At 45.1% G+C, this 14,842-nt stretch overlaps 1 protein-coding gene across 3 annotated transcripts in view; it reads left to right on the forward strand.

The window, feature by feature from the left end:
• The window catches only part of agap3 (ArfGAP with GTPase domain, ankyrin repeat and PH domain 3), a gene marked incomplete at both ends in the record, with an annotated part of 111,145 nt that overhangs the window by 38,783 nt on the left and 57,520 nt on the right, over nucleotides 1-14,842 (forward strand). For 2 of the 3 annotated variants that reach the window (XM_079172847.1, XM_079172848.1), the window contains 2 exons: nucleotides 9,558-9,616; nucleotides 12,151-12,238. In XM_079172847.1, the coding sequence (XP_079028973.1) occupies nucleotides 9,558-9,616; nucleotides 12,151-12,238 (147 nt within the window). Of the gene's footprint in view, nucleotides 1-2,197; nucleotides 3,786-9,557; nucleotides 9,617-12,150; nucleotides 12,239-14,842 lie in introns of those variants that run through there. The other variant, XM_079172846.1, reaches the window with a different exon arrangement.

Raw genomic sequence — 14,842 nt, forward strand, 5'->3', positions numbered from 1 at the left:
GAAGTTCCTTTTGATGTAAACTATGTTGCTGTGCTTCGGGGGCCGTAGACGAACCCGACACCACCAGATCCAGTGGAGCGAAAAGGACTGTTTGCTCGTCGATGAGCCTCATATCGTTCCAAACCCCTGCTTCAAAGACTCAGGTAAAGGCCGCCACAGTGAGCTTTGACTGCTTAACGTGGGACCTAACTTCACTGTCGAGGCGTCTTGACATTTTACTGGTATTACTTAATAGTCTCTCATAAGTCAATGTCAACATATCCCTGATTATGTATGTGTGTCTACAGTGTGTGGTTTTAAGTAAAGCAACTGGGTGTCCTGGAACAATACCTTAAATAGTTTCAATTGTTTTCATTGTACTGCCACTCAGTCTGCTGATAGGAACACAGAAGGAAAGTAATGCAACAAGAAACACTTCAAATATTTGTACACGCACGTACTGTAAATAGTGTGAAATGGCACAGGCCTTGATGCAGATGAGCTTAAAGTAATGTCATTTTGACATTTTTCTGCCATTCAAGGGCTTTAAGAGTTCTTTTTTAATGAAAGAAATAAGTTTTTTAATCAAATGCTGCTGTGACGCTTGGCCTGCAGCTTCCAGCTTCATAGTTGGACTGGATTTCCCACAGTGACGCAGTCATGATTTCCCACAGTGACGCACTCTGAGAATTGGCAGTCATTTTGTTCTAGGTTTTCTCCCTCATAAGCAATACATGCTAAATCATCATGCACCTGTGTTATACTTAATATAGCAAATGCTCTAATGAGAGGTTTCAATATTATATCCCAATTGTAGAGAGTTGTAGTTCTGTTGTTGTGTCATAAAAAACAAATTGATATCAATGTAACCTCAGGCGAACATTTCCTCGCTTTCTGTGTCCTACATGTTTCTCTCTCTGACCACAAAGGGGCAGTGTTCCAGCCCAAACCTCGCCGTAACGAGAGTGCTGCACAGTCGAGCAAGCTGAAATCTGGCTTGATTCAGATGAAGCTCTTTATATAGTCCATGGCCCCGTATTTGATGTCCCCATTTCAGTTCACCAAAGCGTCAAAGAGCTCCACACCTGTGGGGAAAAAAAGAGGAAATGGGACAAGGGGAAAATTGTAACGGCTGTTTGGTCCATTAAACTTGAGCTCTCCCACTGTGTGTGGGCTGTGTAGTGGGAGCCACTGGAAGCGTGGTGTGTAGCAGTGTGGATACTTCATGTTACGAACACAGGTTAGGTTTGCACTTTTGTTTTTTTTTAGGCCCTGTAGTGAGAGGCAGGCATTTGTTCATGTTGTGTAAGTTTTCCTCTCTCAGAGATTTGACCAAACTGTGTACAAGTAGTGCAGCGATACTCGACCCCTTTTTATTTTAGTACGACGTGGCTGTCTCCAAAATGTGGATAAATTACCAAAGAACTTGGTTAGCTCTATTCTCTCTTCTTCCCCCTTCTCTGTGTTTTCAGAAGACACACACAGTGTCCATTCATGGTAGGTAGTCTTTGTTGATTACAGCGGCGTGTAGTCAGCTCTGTCTTCTCTCAATCTCGTGTTCACTTTTGTCTGTGTGTGTGTGTGTGTGTGTGTGTGTGTGTGTGTGTCTCCGGGGGCCCACTGGCAGCTGTGGAGAAATCAGGAGGGCGTGTTTAAAGCCTGTGGGATCCGTTCCTTGTTTTCCATGTGTCCCGGGGGTTGGAAGGCAGCTGAGAGTTCAAACAGAGACACACTCCCTCATGCTCTGCATGGCAAGAGCTCAGAGATTAAGGGGTTTGTCTGCACCGCCAACAACAAGGATTGCTCTCAGTTCGTAACTTGCCAAAGAGGAAGGGTGATTCATTTTCCCTAAGTTGCAACTTTTGCAACTATCACAGATTTCACTTTGTTGCAAAACAAGCGGTGGATAACCAGTTTTTCTTTTGTTCATCTGCCTGTGCAAGAAAAGTAGAACAAAGTGTGGGGAGAGAGCCGCTACCATCTAAATGCCTGTGTGAGTAAAGGAGCCAGAGGATGCAGGTGGCAGCGAGGCTTTGCTCGAACTTTGAAGTTTTTTTCCCCCGTGTCAAAGGTGAAGGATTATGCCTGGCACAGGAATTTGGTCTTCAAATGAAGGACTTTATGAGCTGAATCTCAGCAGCTCAGAATGTGAGCGCTGGCTACTGCGACACGCTTGTGAATGAGGATGTGTGAGTGAATCAGTTTTGAGTGAAGTGCCATGCTCTTCCTTAGCAGTGGGACTGTGGATGTGACCCCGAGGAGTACAGCTATTGGCCAACAGGGGAAAACCGTTTACCACATCTCTGTAATCCTGAACGAAACACAGGAATATGCGGCGGTGTCGGAGCTGGGAATGGGCCATGTCGCCCACAACCTGGTTGAGAATTGCCAGCCGGGAGGAGAGATAATTAGCATGGTGCCAATGGAGAACAGCCCCAGGCCGGGCAGGGCACGGCACGAGCTTGACAGGTGGCCCTCCCTGAGCTGCTCAGGTAGAGCTGGGAGTCAAAGAGAGGAGGTAGTTGTGGAGGAGAATGAGGAGGAGTTGGAGGAGGTGGAGGGAAAAATGAAGACGGACAGGTTTTTGAAACAGCCTTACAGGTACTCAGGTAACTCCTCGCAGCAAGGCAGAGACGTGGCAGAGTCAGCCAAGGAGCAACACATTCAGAGCTCAACACTACGACCTGTCACCGTCCACGCTAAAGGGCTCGTCTCGGGGGAACATGGCGCTGTTGTGGGACATAGCTCTCTGCCCCGGGCCGTGTTGCGAAGGTCGCGACAGGGTGAAGCCCCGCTGGGTAGGAGAACGGTGAGCATGTATGGCGACTCGGTCAAGCAGCAAAGAGATTGTCAACTTGAACAAGAAAGGCGTCTGCGGAGGCCCAGGAGCGTGTGCATGCTGGCAGGCCCAGGCCCAGTAGTGTCGGAGACCCGGACCCAGCAGCCCTTCCAGAGGGCAGGCATATTGGAAAACAACCAGCAGAACAGGACCAGGAAGGCTGAGTTGAGGGCTGTGGATGGCCTCAATACCGTTGTGGCTCAGCGAACTTCGGCCCCCGGAGAGGTGATCCCCAGGATCCGCCAGAGGAACAGGAAGCCCAGGCCCGTCAGTATGACGGTACTGGAGCTCAGAAAGAGGGGCTCTGATGATGAGATAGACAGCCAGAGGAGCTTCAGTCGCACAGGCAGCGAGGGAGGCTTTCTCAAAGGGGGCTTCCGTTGGAGGTTTTTTGGCAAAGCATCTCAAGAGAAGAGCAAGGAGTACGATAGTGACATAGATGAAAAATCGTCTCCCAAATCCAGTAAATCTGAAGCTCCAAAAAGTACACTGAGCTCCTTAAGAAGGAGCCTCAGCCTGCGAATCAGGAGGACTCGGCCCCGGGACAAAGTTGCTTTAGGACCTGAAAGGGAATTAAAGGAGAACTCTAGGACTAGTACTGCCGAGGAGACAACAATGCCTCAGCGGCCTTTCTCGTACCTCACGGGAAGAACGCTTCCAACTTCCAGTGAGCAGACTGAGGACGGGGCCGTGCAGTACATTCATTACCACAGCATGGGAAAGGTCAAGGTAATGGAGGTACCCCTCTGTCCAACAAAACTCTCCTCCAAACCGGTTCAAGAAGAACCAACCCTGTGGCAGCTCATAGCCAACCGTTTCAGGAGGAAAGAGCAGCCGTGCAGTGGCAAATGTGAAACCCAGCAGTCCCCGAGCAAAGAAACCGGCCAACATCCCCTGGAAGAGAATAATAAGTCACAGCCAGTCTCCATAGAGACTCCGGCAGGCATTGACTCCCACAAAGGTCAAGGTAAGACCTGCAAGATTGCTGAATTTCTTTCTCAGCTCAGTTCTCAATTTGCAGCCCCTCCTCCACTTTACAGAAAGTTTCAGCTCAAAAGAGAGAAGGAAGTGCACTTTTTTTTTTTAGAGGGGCAGGCAAATGAAAAACACATGGGGAATTCTGAGTTTGGATGGCATTCAAAAAAACGTCTGGTTGCAGAGAGAGTCCTTTTGGAATTTCTATTTCGGGTGCTTTATTTCTCCAGTGTTTTTCATTTGTGAACTGCCTCTGTGTGTGTGTGTGTGTGTGTGTGTGTGTGTGTGAGCACTTACGCAGCAACTAATTGGCCTCACATAAGATTGTTGAAGTTCAGTAAATGAGTAGGTAAGTACAGTAAACTCAAATCACCAGTGACTGATGAGAACACAGTGTAATGGCGTGTTTTGCAGCGGTGCAACTGTGGTGTAGCACAGCCCCAGTTCTGTCTCTGTGTAAGCCACACACAGGACATAATGCTGTCTCTTGGCCTCCCAGAGACGCAGCTTAAAACGGTAGCATTAAAGCAGTTAGTGGCTGTAATGGGGATTTGTTTGGCGGCCTAGCAGGGCTAAATTAAGAGGGCTTACATGCTATAATGATGGGGGGGGGGGGGGGGGAAGCGGCCCGTAAGCACTGTTCTAAAAGACAACTCTGAAAGTGGAGTACGTTTGTCCAGTTGACTGGAAGATCAGGCAGAGAGAGGGGCAACTATTTGCAACTACCTGCATTAATAGCTGTGATTTGCTACGTTTTGCGGGTCAAGATCCAATTTAACACCTTCACTCAAAGACCTAATTATTTCCTGACAACTTAATGACTTCTAATGCTGGGTTGCGCACATCCTGGATTTATTCTCATTAAGCCAACCTTTGAACCAGCAAAGCAGATATTTTTCGTTCTCATGCTAGCATAACACCCGTAATGTGTCCTGAGGTCAACCTTGTTGATCTCCCAGTGTGTTTGTATTCTCACATGACATGTTACCAAGAATACCTGTTCCCGTGGTGCAGCGTCAAGTGGTATTTGTCCGTTTTCCCCACAGCAGAGTAGCTGAAGTCAGGCATTAGGAATGTAGGTGTGCCGATCAGACTGAGTGAAGTTAGGTGCTCTGGGCGGGCCTCGCCGCCTGTTGCTACCTGCCTAAGTGTTTGCTCCTAAATTAAATCCAGAAAGCCGAAGCCCAGCACTCACAAAAACACACATGCGCGCACACACACGCTCCGTTCAAGTGCTTCCTGATGATGACTTCTCAATCTTGTGAGGTTTTGGGGGGGGAAGGGTGATTCAGGGTGATGGGTGTTGAGGTGTGCGCGCTGCGTCCCCACCCCCCACCTGTGGATGAACAAAGCCACTCTGTCGAGGCCGTGGAGGCATGAGTGATCAGTGAACCGTGTGCTGGGATGGGGGGGCTATCTGGGGGTCTTTGGGTTGGAGGAGGGGTGGCTGGCAATGCGGCGTAGGTGGTCAGCAATGCACCCATCTTGTTGGAGGTTGAAATACTGAAACTGTAGATGGAACTCTGTAATAAGTCTCTGCAGAAAAATGTGCTCACTGATGCATATTTATTTTGACTTGCCTTGACTTGCCATCACCTTATTGACAATTTCAAGAAAATCCCTCCGTGTTTGTCATCCATTCTTCTTTTATCTTGAATCAGACATGAAATGTATTAATGAGGATGGAATTCCCTTCGCGTCTCTGCCTCGCTCCGTCTCATTTACGTCCTGTGAATTCCTGCCAACAATGTTTCCTGTTACATCTTAACTTTGCGGTTGGAATTTGTCGACCTGCTTTTAAAATCTGCATATTGACAATTGATTTAAAAGATGCATCTGCTTTATACCGGCAGGGGTGGGTGAGCCAGACTCCCAGCAGGTGATTATGTTCGAGACAAATAGACACTTTCAAGGAAACTGGGACAAACGGTACCACTGGGACAATGCCCCCTCACCTGCTGCAGGAGAAATATGGAGAAAGCGAGATATTGAAAAAGCATGAGCGGAGGGAAATCTGTTAATAACTGAATATGGCTCGTATTTGAGCATCTGCCACCGCCAATCTCAGCCAGGGTACATTTTGTTCGTCGGGACCGTGGTTGAGTAGGTGAGCAGCATCCTGCTGTTCTAGAAACAGTTTTGCTTTTTCACCAACAAGTCTGCAAAAAGTTTGCTTGAGTTTGAGTTGCAATTTGTAGATCCTCCTTCACTTTGTGTGCAGTTTTTGTCTTTTAGTTCAGGGCCGACCAGTTTGTTCTGGGTAGCAGAAAAAGATAAATCTGACACATCCTTCTCTTAGTCGAGTCAGTCAACCCGGGCATTGTGCTGCAAGATGTCTCCAAACCCAATTTGCAAATCTCATGTTAAATGAGAATCCTGTTTGAACCAGGAGGTCCAATTTATTTTCAGGAAAGTGATCAATGCCTGTCGGCAGACAGCGCTCGGCTTAAAGAGCTTTAAGTAGGGCAGGCCATCCAGACTGACACGGCATAAAGATCTTTACCTTGTTCTCTGCTGATTGTGTTTGTCACTTACTTCCATTTGATACACTGAAGAGATTGGTGTTTGGGGAGCTCAGGAGGACCGAGATAAGAATTTCTGACCGGGGTTGTTTGCTGTGTAAACGGCCCCACAGGGCAGCACACAACAGGAAGACGATACAGGACAAATTCGTCAAGAGAGGTACGATGAAAAGTAGTCAGACGGGGAATGTCGGTTGGCCATGAGGTTGGCACATCAGCAAAGTAGAAAAGCTAATTGCTAGCTAAATTCTCACTCTGTAATTTATGATAGTGGGAAAGCGTGGTTGGAAAGTCGGTCAGAGTGGAAGTTTCGACCTCAAGGTTGTCCTCTCATTCCAAAAACCGCTTCGGATTCCCTGCACGTAGAAATGCCCGCGCGCATGCACACGCACACGCACACACACACTCACACAACCATACGCATGTGGTTTTTTTTGCTCGCGTTGCATTTTCTTTTCTCATGAAATGGGAGTAAGTGGGAGGGGTGGCGATTGTGCTTCGCTACACTCGGACAGAATGGTCATTTTTATCTGAGTAGACATGAGCGGTGAAGTGAAAAAAAACAAACAAGCTGGCAACGCAGTTTCCCCCCTCGCAGAGACAAAGACACCGGTGTCCTCTCTACGCATCACAAACGCAGGGGTTCTCTGTTTCCATAGGCATTCTGGGACACGGTAATGCAGGGATGCTCATTTTTGAATAATGACGTAACACCAGCACATGGATTCAATTAGGCCTTTTTTTCTTTCTTTTTTTTCTTAGCATGGGACCAAACTAGTTGTACTCTATCTGCTCCAAGGATGGAAAAAGTTGTGCGTTTTCTCCGTGTTACAGTTTATAAAGGGTGTGTTCTCCAGAGGGGGGGTTGTACCAGATGATTTCTTTTAAAAGAGTAATGCACAAGTGTCGGGTCCTGTGCAATTTTGTGTAAAAGCTCCTCATTTCCTCCTCCTTTCTTCTCGTTTTGTGCTTTTACGTCCCTGAGAGCATAAGTGGTGTTGTCACGATCGATAATAAGGTAGTGTGCTGCTTCAGAAACGCAGCGGCTTGTCAGTGGCCACCAACTCCATTTCTGCGTTGGCCTTTGATGACACTTAATTTCCCTACATGGTTATCAAAGGAATGGTCTTTATCTGAATGTGTCGCTCTGTGAAAGTTTTAGTACGTGAACCGGGCAAATGTAAGAAAAACCTCTGTGCATCCGGAGGCCTTTTTTTCCGTTTATTTTTTATTGTACTCTCTTTAGTGTCTATTTAATTCTCTATTCATTGACTGTTTGTCAATGTTGTGTTTTTCTTCAGTAAGTGCCAAAGACTGTAACTTTGATGCGTTTGTTAAATTGCTAGTTGTGACCTAAATTACGTGAAAAAAAACATGACATAAGTAAAAAAAAAAAACATCATAGTCAGTACAGTGAATACAGCTGGAAATAATTGGTCCCTACAGAATGAAAGGAAATACAGGAAAAATTAGCAACCTTATCTGATACAGTCGCAGACCTGAAACTGGATCCGATGGGTGTCTTCACTCGTGTTCAGACACGTCAAACCCACACTGAGAGAGAGGGCTTAGCAGGAGGCGTGCTGTCTAAAGACACACAATGCTCGGTGAAAGGCCCTTCTGTTGGAGAGGAACTTCTCTCCTCTCCCACAACAAGAGCAGCGTGACGCTCTTTGTAAGTGGATCATAGAAATAAGTAAACATTTGAGCAGGGGGGGGGTTTACACTAATTGTAGTAGGTAAAGGCATGTTTGGCTCAGGTCATTCGGGCTTTTAGCATCAATTATGGAGAGGAACTACAAAAATGCGTCTTATAGCGACAGTGGTTACCTTACTGTTTATGCTGTCATTCTTTTATCGCCCCGGGCATAGATGGAAACCATCATTTCTGCAACAAACAGGCTTGCTTTTGTGGTGGCTCCCCCATTTAGTGTGTGAACACTTTTAATTGTTATGGTTTCGACATGAGGAAGGGAGTGTGTGGGGTTCACCTGGTATTACACACCTTGTTGTCTGGAGACAGGGAGTCTACTCTCCCGTATCGGAGATGGCATGTTCTTCTTGGGGGGGGTTCAGATGGTGAGAAAGCCTTGATCCAAAACAGGAAGGTGGTCTTTGTTCTAATAGTTGTTATGACACACAGTTGTGTACTCCATCTCTGTGGGAAACAGGCACCGCTTGTGGAGCTGTCGTTTGTGTTTTCGGCTCTGAGGGTTTGCATTGTTCTTCACAGGGCTCTTTCCCACTGCTCGTGCGATTATCCAGTCGAAGTCGCCAAATGTCACTGGAACACCAAACAAGTTGACTCACGCCTGATAATGGCTGTCTTTTGAGATGGATTAGCTAAATCCCGTTCAGTGATCGCACTGTGTTGAAAGCTTTTATTGAACTGCATACATTGTACTTACTGGATTTTAGGCGTTTCACAATTCCTTCCTGGCAGTTGTGTGTTTTGATAGGTTGTAAGTACATAAAAAAGATCTCCAATTAGTTTTGTTCATGATTAATCTGCTCATTACTTTCTTGATTTATCATTGTATTGCTACAAAAAAAGAGAATGATGAAAGATGTTCAATATACTACCATAGAAAAAAGAAACAGTCAATACCCATTTGGTGAAACCAGTAAAAATATCTGTTGATCATTTGCTGCAGCTCTGTGTTAAATAATGTGTTGAATCTGATCCTATTGTTTGAATCCCTTTAGGAATAAAGTGCAGTAAAAAATATGAAGAGACAATTTGCTTGGCCTGGAGTGTATGACTCAAATAAAAGGTTGAAAGTTTGCCAGTTTGAAAAGCTATATCTTCATCTCACCATTTGACCCTTTTAACTTCGCTTAGCTTGGTGCGGCATGGCTCGATAGATCTTCAGTGAACTCCATGAAGGTTTGACACGATCCCACTGGTGAACTGTGGAGTTTCTGTGTGCAGGAAATAAAAGATGATGAGGAAAAGAATTAGTGAACAGGTCATTCGAAAAATCGCACAAAAATCGATCCCCCAGTACGTCAAAGTGTCCTAAATACCTGAGCAGACTGTAGATCGGATTATTTATATCCATACGACAGCTGAATCCATCATAAAAGTCGTTGCACACACTACAGACTATAAACTTTTAGCTGTAAAGCACTTCACCATCGCCCAATGGGAAATACTGGTAAAACCACATTATCTGTGGTTGGATTGCCTTTTCAATGCTGCTTGACTTCATTTCTTTTTCCTCTTATTTTTCCTTTTTTAGACTCTTTCGTCAACAGCCAGGAATGGACATTGAGTCGGTCAGTGCCGGAGCTGAAAGTGGTGAGTTAACTTTTTAATATTTCTAACAGCCCCCTCTGTCTGTTCGTCCTCCGGGGTTTCATCCTGCTGATCGTTTTTTAAATGTCAATGGGAAAGCATGTTCTGCCCATGTATTACTGGTTTAGCATTTCACACGAGCTGGAACAGATGAGAAGTTGGCTGGACTTTTTCCCTGGCACGTACTGGGTGATTTTTTTTTTTTAATGAGATGCGTTGGCATGGAGACGCCGGGTGGCTTGCAGCAGGACGCGAAATGAGTGACAGTTTTGGGCTAGACTGGTGACACATCCTGGGTCTGATCCCACCCGCCAGTGAAGCACACACACAGCCACTGCCAAATGAACAACTAACATCCTCACATGATTTAGTGCTTTCCACTCATGAAGACTAGCAGCCGTTAGAAACTGCACTCCACCGTTCTGACAGTTGATATAATATTTCCGTGGTCGGGGAATTCATTGTTTGCCCCTTTGCAAAAAGAGAAAACTTCAATGGAATGAAAGGAGGAGGGGGGGGGGGGGGGTTCACAAGCTCAAAGACGTACTGGCTCCTTTTTTGGGCTTCAAACGCTTCAAATGCGTCCCTGTTCCTTTAAGGTTTCTCGGGTGTTAATCAGGAGCTTCAGCACATTGGTTTTTGTTCAATAGACTTGGAAAGAGTGAATGAAGTGACTCAAAAAAAGTCATTCTGTTCAAAGAAATGCTGTTTAGCGACAAGGTCGTAATGAAAAGAAGTTGGTAATGAAAAGAAGTTGGGCTCAGGAGCTTTTTAATATGGTGGCGTGATCTGTTTCTTCTTTTTTGGTGCCATAATAATAATGATGGGAAGTGTCAAATGATGATAGGCTGAGATGAGCTCGAGAACATCTGCTCCAGCTGTGAGCCGGCATTGTAGTTTTTACGATGGCAACTTAAACTGTGGTCAAACCTTATTTTATTGCCCTCTTTTGATCATTAAATCCACACTCCACACAAATATTCCCAGATCAAACCCAACCGTTTCCAAAGAAGTTTTGTACTTGAATAGTGCTTTTATTTATTTTTTTAGAAAGGCTACATATCAGCAGGTCACAAAGCCGAACAGTTAAAACAGCAGGAACACTGGTTCGGTGGTACATTCAACGTCGATTGTTGTTGACTCATTGCTTTCACTGCACACAGCCTACAACTTTTGCTTAAAGCTTATTCATAGTTTATTCTGCTGGGGTACCACATGGTATATTTATACTTCAATTATACGGGGGGGGGGAAGGCTGGGAAAGGCCTTAAACCGATCTTTTCTCTTGAGCCTCAAACTTCCCTATAATTAGAACCATACCTGAGTAACACCCACTAATGATCTAAAGAAGAAGAGGGCGATGGTGGGTAGAGGAGGTAGAGGAGGTAGAGGAGGAGGAGGAGGAGGAGGAGGATGGAATGATGATGAGGCATGTTGCAGCCTTTGTTCTTCCTAGACACGCTGGCATCATCAGCCCACCCTCCGCCATGCATCACCCTGAAGGCGTTGTAGCTAGGTCTGGTCTAGACACCAGGGAGAGGAAGTAGGGGAAAGATTGCAACCACACCGTCGTATGTTAGAGGGCTATCCTAAAAATGTTTCAACCGCTTACAGCCCGCACGAAGAACCAAATGGTGGTTTTCAAGGTTTTGTTCCTTGACTGCAAAACCAAATGTACTTTCTGTTACTTCCCATTGTTTTCTTAGCCTACCATATAAACACGTTTTGTTTAAATCAGTTCATACCAGTATGGAATTAAAATCTACTTATAGAGAAGCGGTCCGTCCCGGTGGACATTGATTCACCTTTGGGTTTAGTGTTTGGTAATTATAGTCCAACCAATACTACATTTCTGAGGCCTCTGGACTCTGACATAAACTTCAACATAAATCTATTGGATACAAACCAATACAGGGCTGCGCAAAATATACGTTTTATATTGACATTGTGACATGAGACTAGATGTCGTATTGAATATTTGTTATTGTAAAATGGCATTAAGTGCGTTCTTTTCCTGGTTTTGAAGCCGGCATTACAGTAAACTTGTATCATTTTCTGAACTTGCTGATATTTGCCTTTATCCACTTAGTCTTCAAATCCACATTACTGAGAATTATTGATCAAAAATCTTATTGTCTCACAATATTATTGCAACATTGATATCGATGTATTTGGTCAAAAACATTGAGCTATTTCATTTTTCACTGAGCACTGAACTAATATGTCGACTTTACCAGTTGGGCCCTTATGGTGATGCTTCTGTTAACAGGAACTGTTGTAAAACACTCTTCTCACACACATGGTCCACTAACCTCGTATTTCCGGAGCTTTTAACAACATTTCATGGCCTTACTCAGCGGATAGAGTCGCTGAGCAAGGATGAAAGCTACGGAAACAACAAAGTGAGACGACCTTGTGCTGAGACTTTTTTTTTCTTTCTTTTTGCCAGGTCACCAAGTCTACATATGCTTCTGGTTTGTACCTGTCATGTTATGCCTGTCAGCGATAATCACAGTATTTTGCTCTTGGCCTTGCAGGGCATTGTGGGAAATCTGTCCAGTGGGAAGTCTGCTTTGGTCCACCGGTACTTGACGGGCACATATGTGCAGGAGGAGTCTCCCGAAGGTAAGAGTCTGCTGTTGGAGGTGCAGGTCAGGAGGTGATTGTGAACGTGTCAGGAAACCACAAAGATTCTGATTAATGCGCCGTGTTTACTGCGGCTTTCATGTTCTAATTTATCTTGTCCTATAAAATACGTGGTCGCTGACGAGTGAACACCTTTTTGTTTGCCTCTCATAAATTAAGAGAAGCCTTGTTATTAGATTGATGACAGTCTGATGTCTTCTAAAATCATTTGATTAATGAAATTATACAGAAACCCGCCAGCTGGTAAATTAGTTTTCTTTTGTTTTACACGGGAAGAAAGTGGAGCATGTTGGCACTGATTGCTACTCGGTGCAGACGGATAACCATATTAGGATGTGTGTATTAGGATATGTACATGGAGCACGGTGCCTTGTGAGAGTGTTTTTTCTAATTAGTTTGTATTCAAATGCTGTGCGTTGGATGAAATGAAGCTTCCGGATGCCAAAACTGATAGTTGGCTGGGTTCATTTTTATAAATTAGCTTTCTCCTCCTCCACCGAGATTGGTGAGATAATGACAAAGCATAACATCTCCAGTAAATTAGGGCTGTGAAGATTACTCATTGTTAAAACTCAACAGGTAAAACTAAACCCCATCATTTAGTCTGGGACTGTAAATCAAAGTTTTTGTATCAATCATCAACCGTTTGTGCTGATGGAGAATGGGTCAGTTTAGTTCAGGGAGGTCTGTTTTCAGAAAGGCGACCCTCTCCCTTTTAACTCCAAAAAATCAAATATTCTTCCAATTTATCAGCAGAATCATAATGAGAATGCCCCCTTCTGGCCTGAAAGGTAAGTCCTGCTCTCAGAAACCCTCAGAGATGTTGGTAAACCCGGAGTTAGCTGCTGATCTTTGAGGGGTTTTGCAGTGTTTCATTTTTGTGTAATTATAGTGAGGATGAGACGTGAAGTGCATAATTAGTTTCTGGCATTTTGCTGCACCAAGGGAGAAAAAAAAACAAAATCCTCATGGCTTAATTAGTCCTTGAGAAATCAATGGTGGTGAATGCAGCAGGAAAACCCAGAACGAGCGTTGCTGCGGTACTCGCGGGCTCAGATGTGTCTGTCCCTTTACGTTGCTGTGATACAACATACCTATCCCATAATTAGCTGCTGCTCAACCTCTCTTTGCGTTAACACTGGCTCAGCGGCGGCCGTTTCTTCAGTGTTTTGTTCCTGGGCTTTTGCTGTGATGATCAGAGAGAGAGAGAGAGAGAGAGAGAGGAAAAAAAAGAAAAGAGAAAGGTACTGGGGTGTGTTGCCATGGCAACACCGGATGGAGCTCCGTTGGATTGTGGCTCTGTGTCAAGGTCTAAGCCTCCGTGTAAAGCGGAGTATGCTTACTGCGTGCTAACCGTGCCTATACCAGCTCCTCACCGGCCCGCTGTAGGCTGGCTGCAAGGTTATTAGTCGCCTCTTTGTTTCTGTGTGAGATGGAGACACATTTGAAACCGCGCTGGAGAGAAGTGCGATGGTGAAAGAGGTCTGCTGCCTCAATTATTATTATTATTATTATTGTTATTATTGTTCACAGCACAGGCTTTCTGTATTGGCTCAGCTCTAAATAAAGACAACAGCACCCCGGAACGATTACACAACTGAAATGTTTACTTCAATCTCCGCCCGTGTTTCCACCTCAGCCGCATGCTTTCCGTACAGATACTGATTTCAGAGAGACTTTCCATAATCTGTTCTGGCGTATGCATGTGCGCCGCCAAGCTCCGTATTCTGATCCATCTTTTGGTTTGCTGTGTCGTTCTGATCCAGTCTTTCCCACTGTGTAATTAGATCCTCCTCATCTTTTTTTTTTTTTTTTTTTAAACGGGATTCAGAAGACACACAGACACGTAGTTTCTCAGTCCTTTGTCTGAATCTCCAAAGCTCTGTGACTTGAGTTTGAAAAAAAAGAGAAAGAGAAGAGCTGGCTGGTGGTACGTGACTCTCTCTCTCTCTCTCTCTCTCTGTTACACAACCAGCATCCAGCAGGGCTCGAGAGCCGGTGCAAAAGGCTGGGAGAATTCCCTGTTTGCCAAGCGGGCTAAAGTGGACTTAACAGGGTGGAAGTGTGGCTCAAGTGGATATGTATTGCTTGCTGAGATAGGAATACTCTCCGCCTATTAAAACATTACAGGGCCTGGCTACCGTGTGGCCCTCGCCGCTGCTCTGTGATGTAAGACCTGGAGTTCTTGATATGGAGGCTGCACAGCGTGAACTCCCGACACTCTTATTACCCATGAATATCTTAGCTCACGGGGCCGCTTATGAAACTCCGCGACAACGTGTAACAGGTGTACTTTTAGTCCGCACATCTGCTGTCTTCAGCACAATTTGTTCGATCTGTTTCATGATCATTCCTAGAACCTTTTTTTTTTAATTTGTGCAAATACATCTTCGTATTCATAAGGCACCGTGTTCCCACCCAGGGACATCTATAGCCTCACGGCTTTCTCATTTGAATGTTTTTTAATCTCTCTGCAGCATCGCAGACCATTTTAAATGATATGCGAAATCTAATTTAGTGCATAGTTCTCCCGTTGATCTCTTCTTTATCTGCAGCCGGCTTCGCTAGCAGCGAGGAATATGC

Source organism: Pholis gunnellus (assembly GCF_910591455.1).
Source record: "Pholis gunnellus genome assembly, chromosome: 14".
Taxonomy (NCBI): Eukaryota; Metazoa; Chordata; class Actinopteri; order Perciformes; family Pholidae; genus Pholis; species Pholis gunnellus.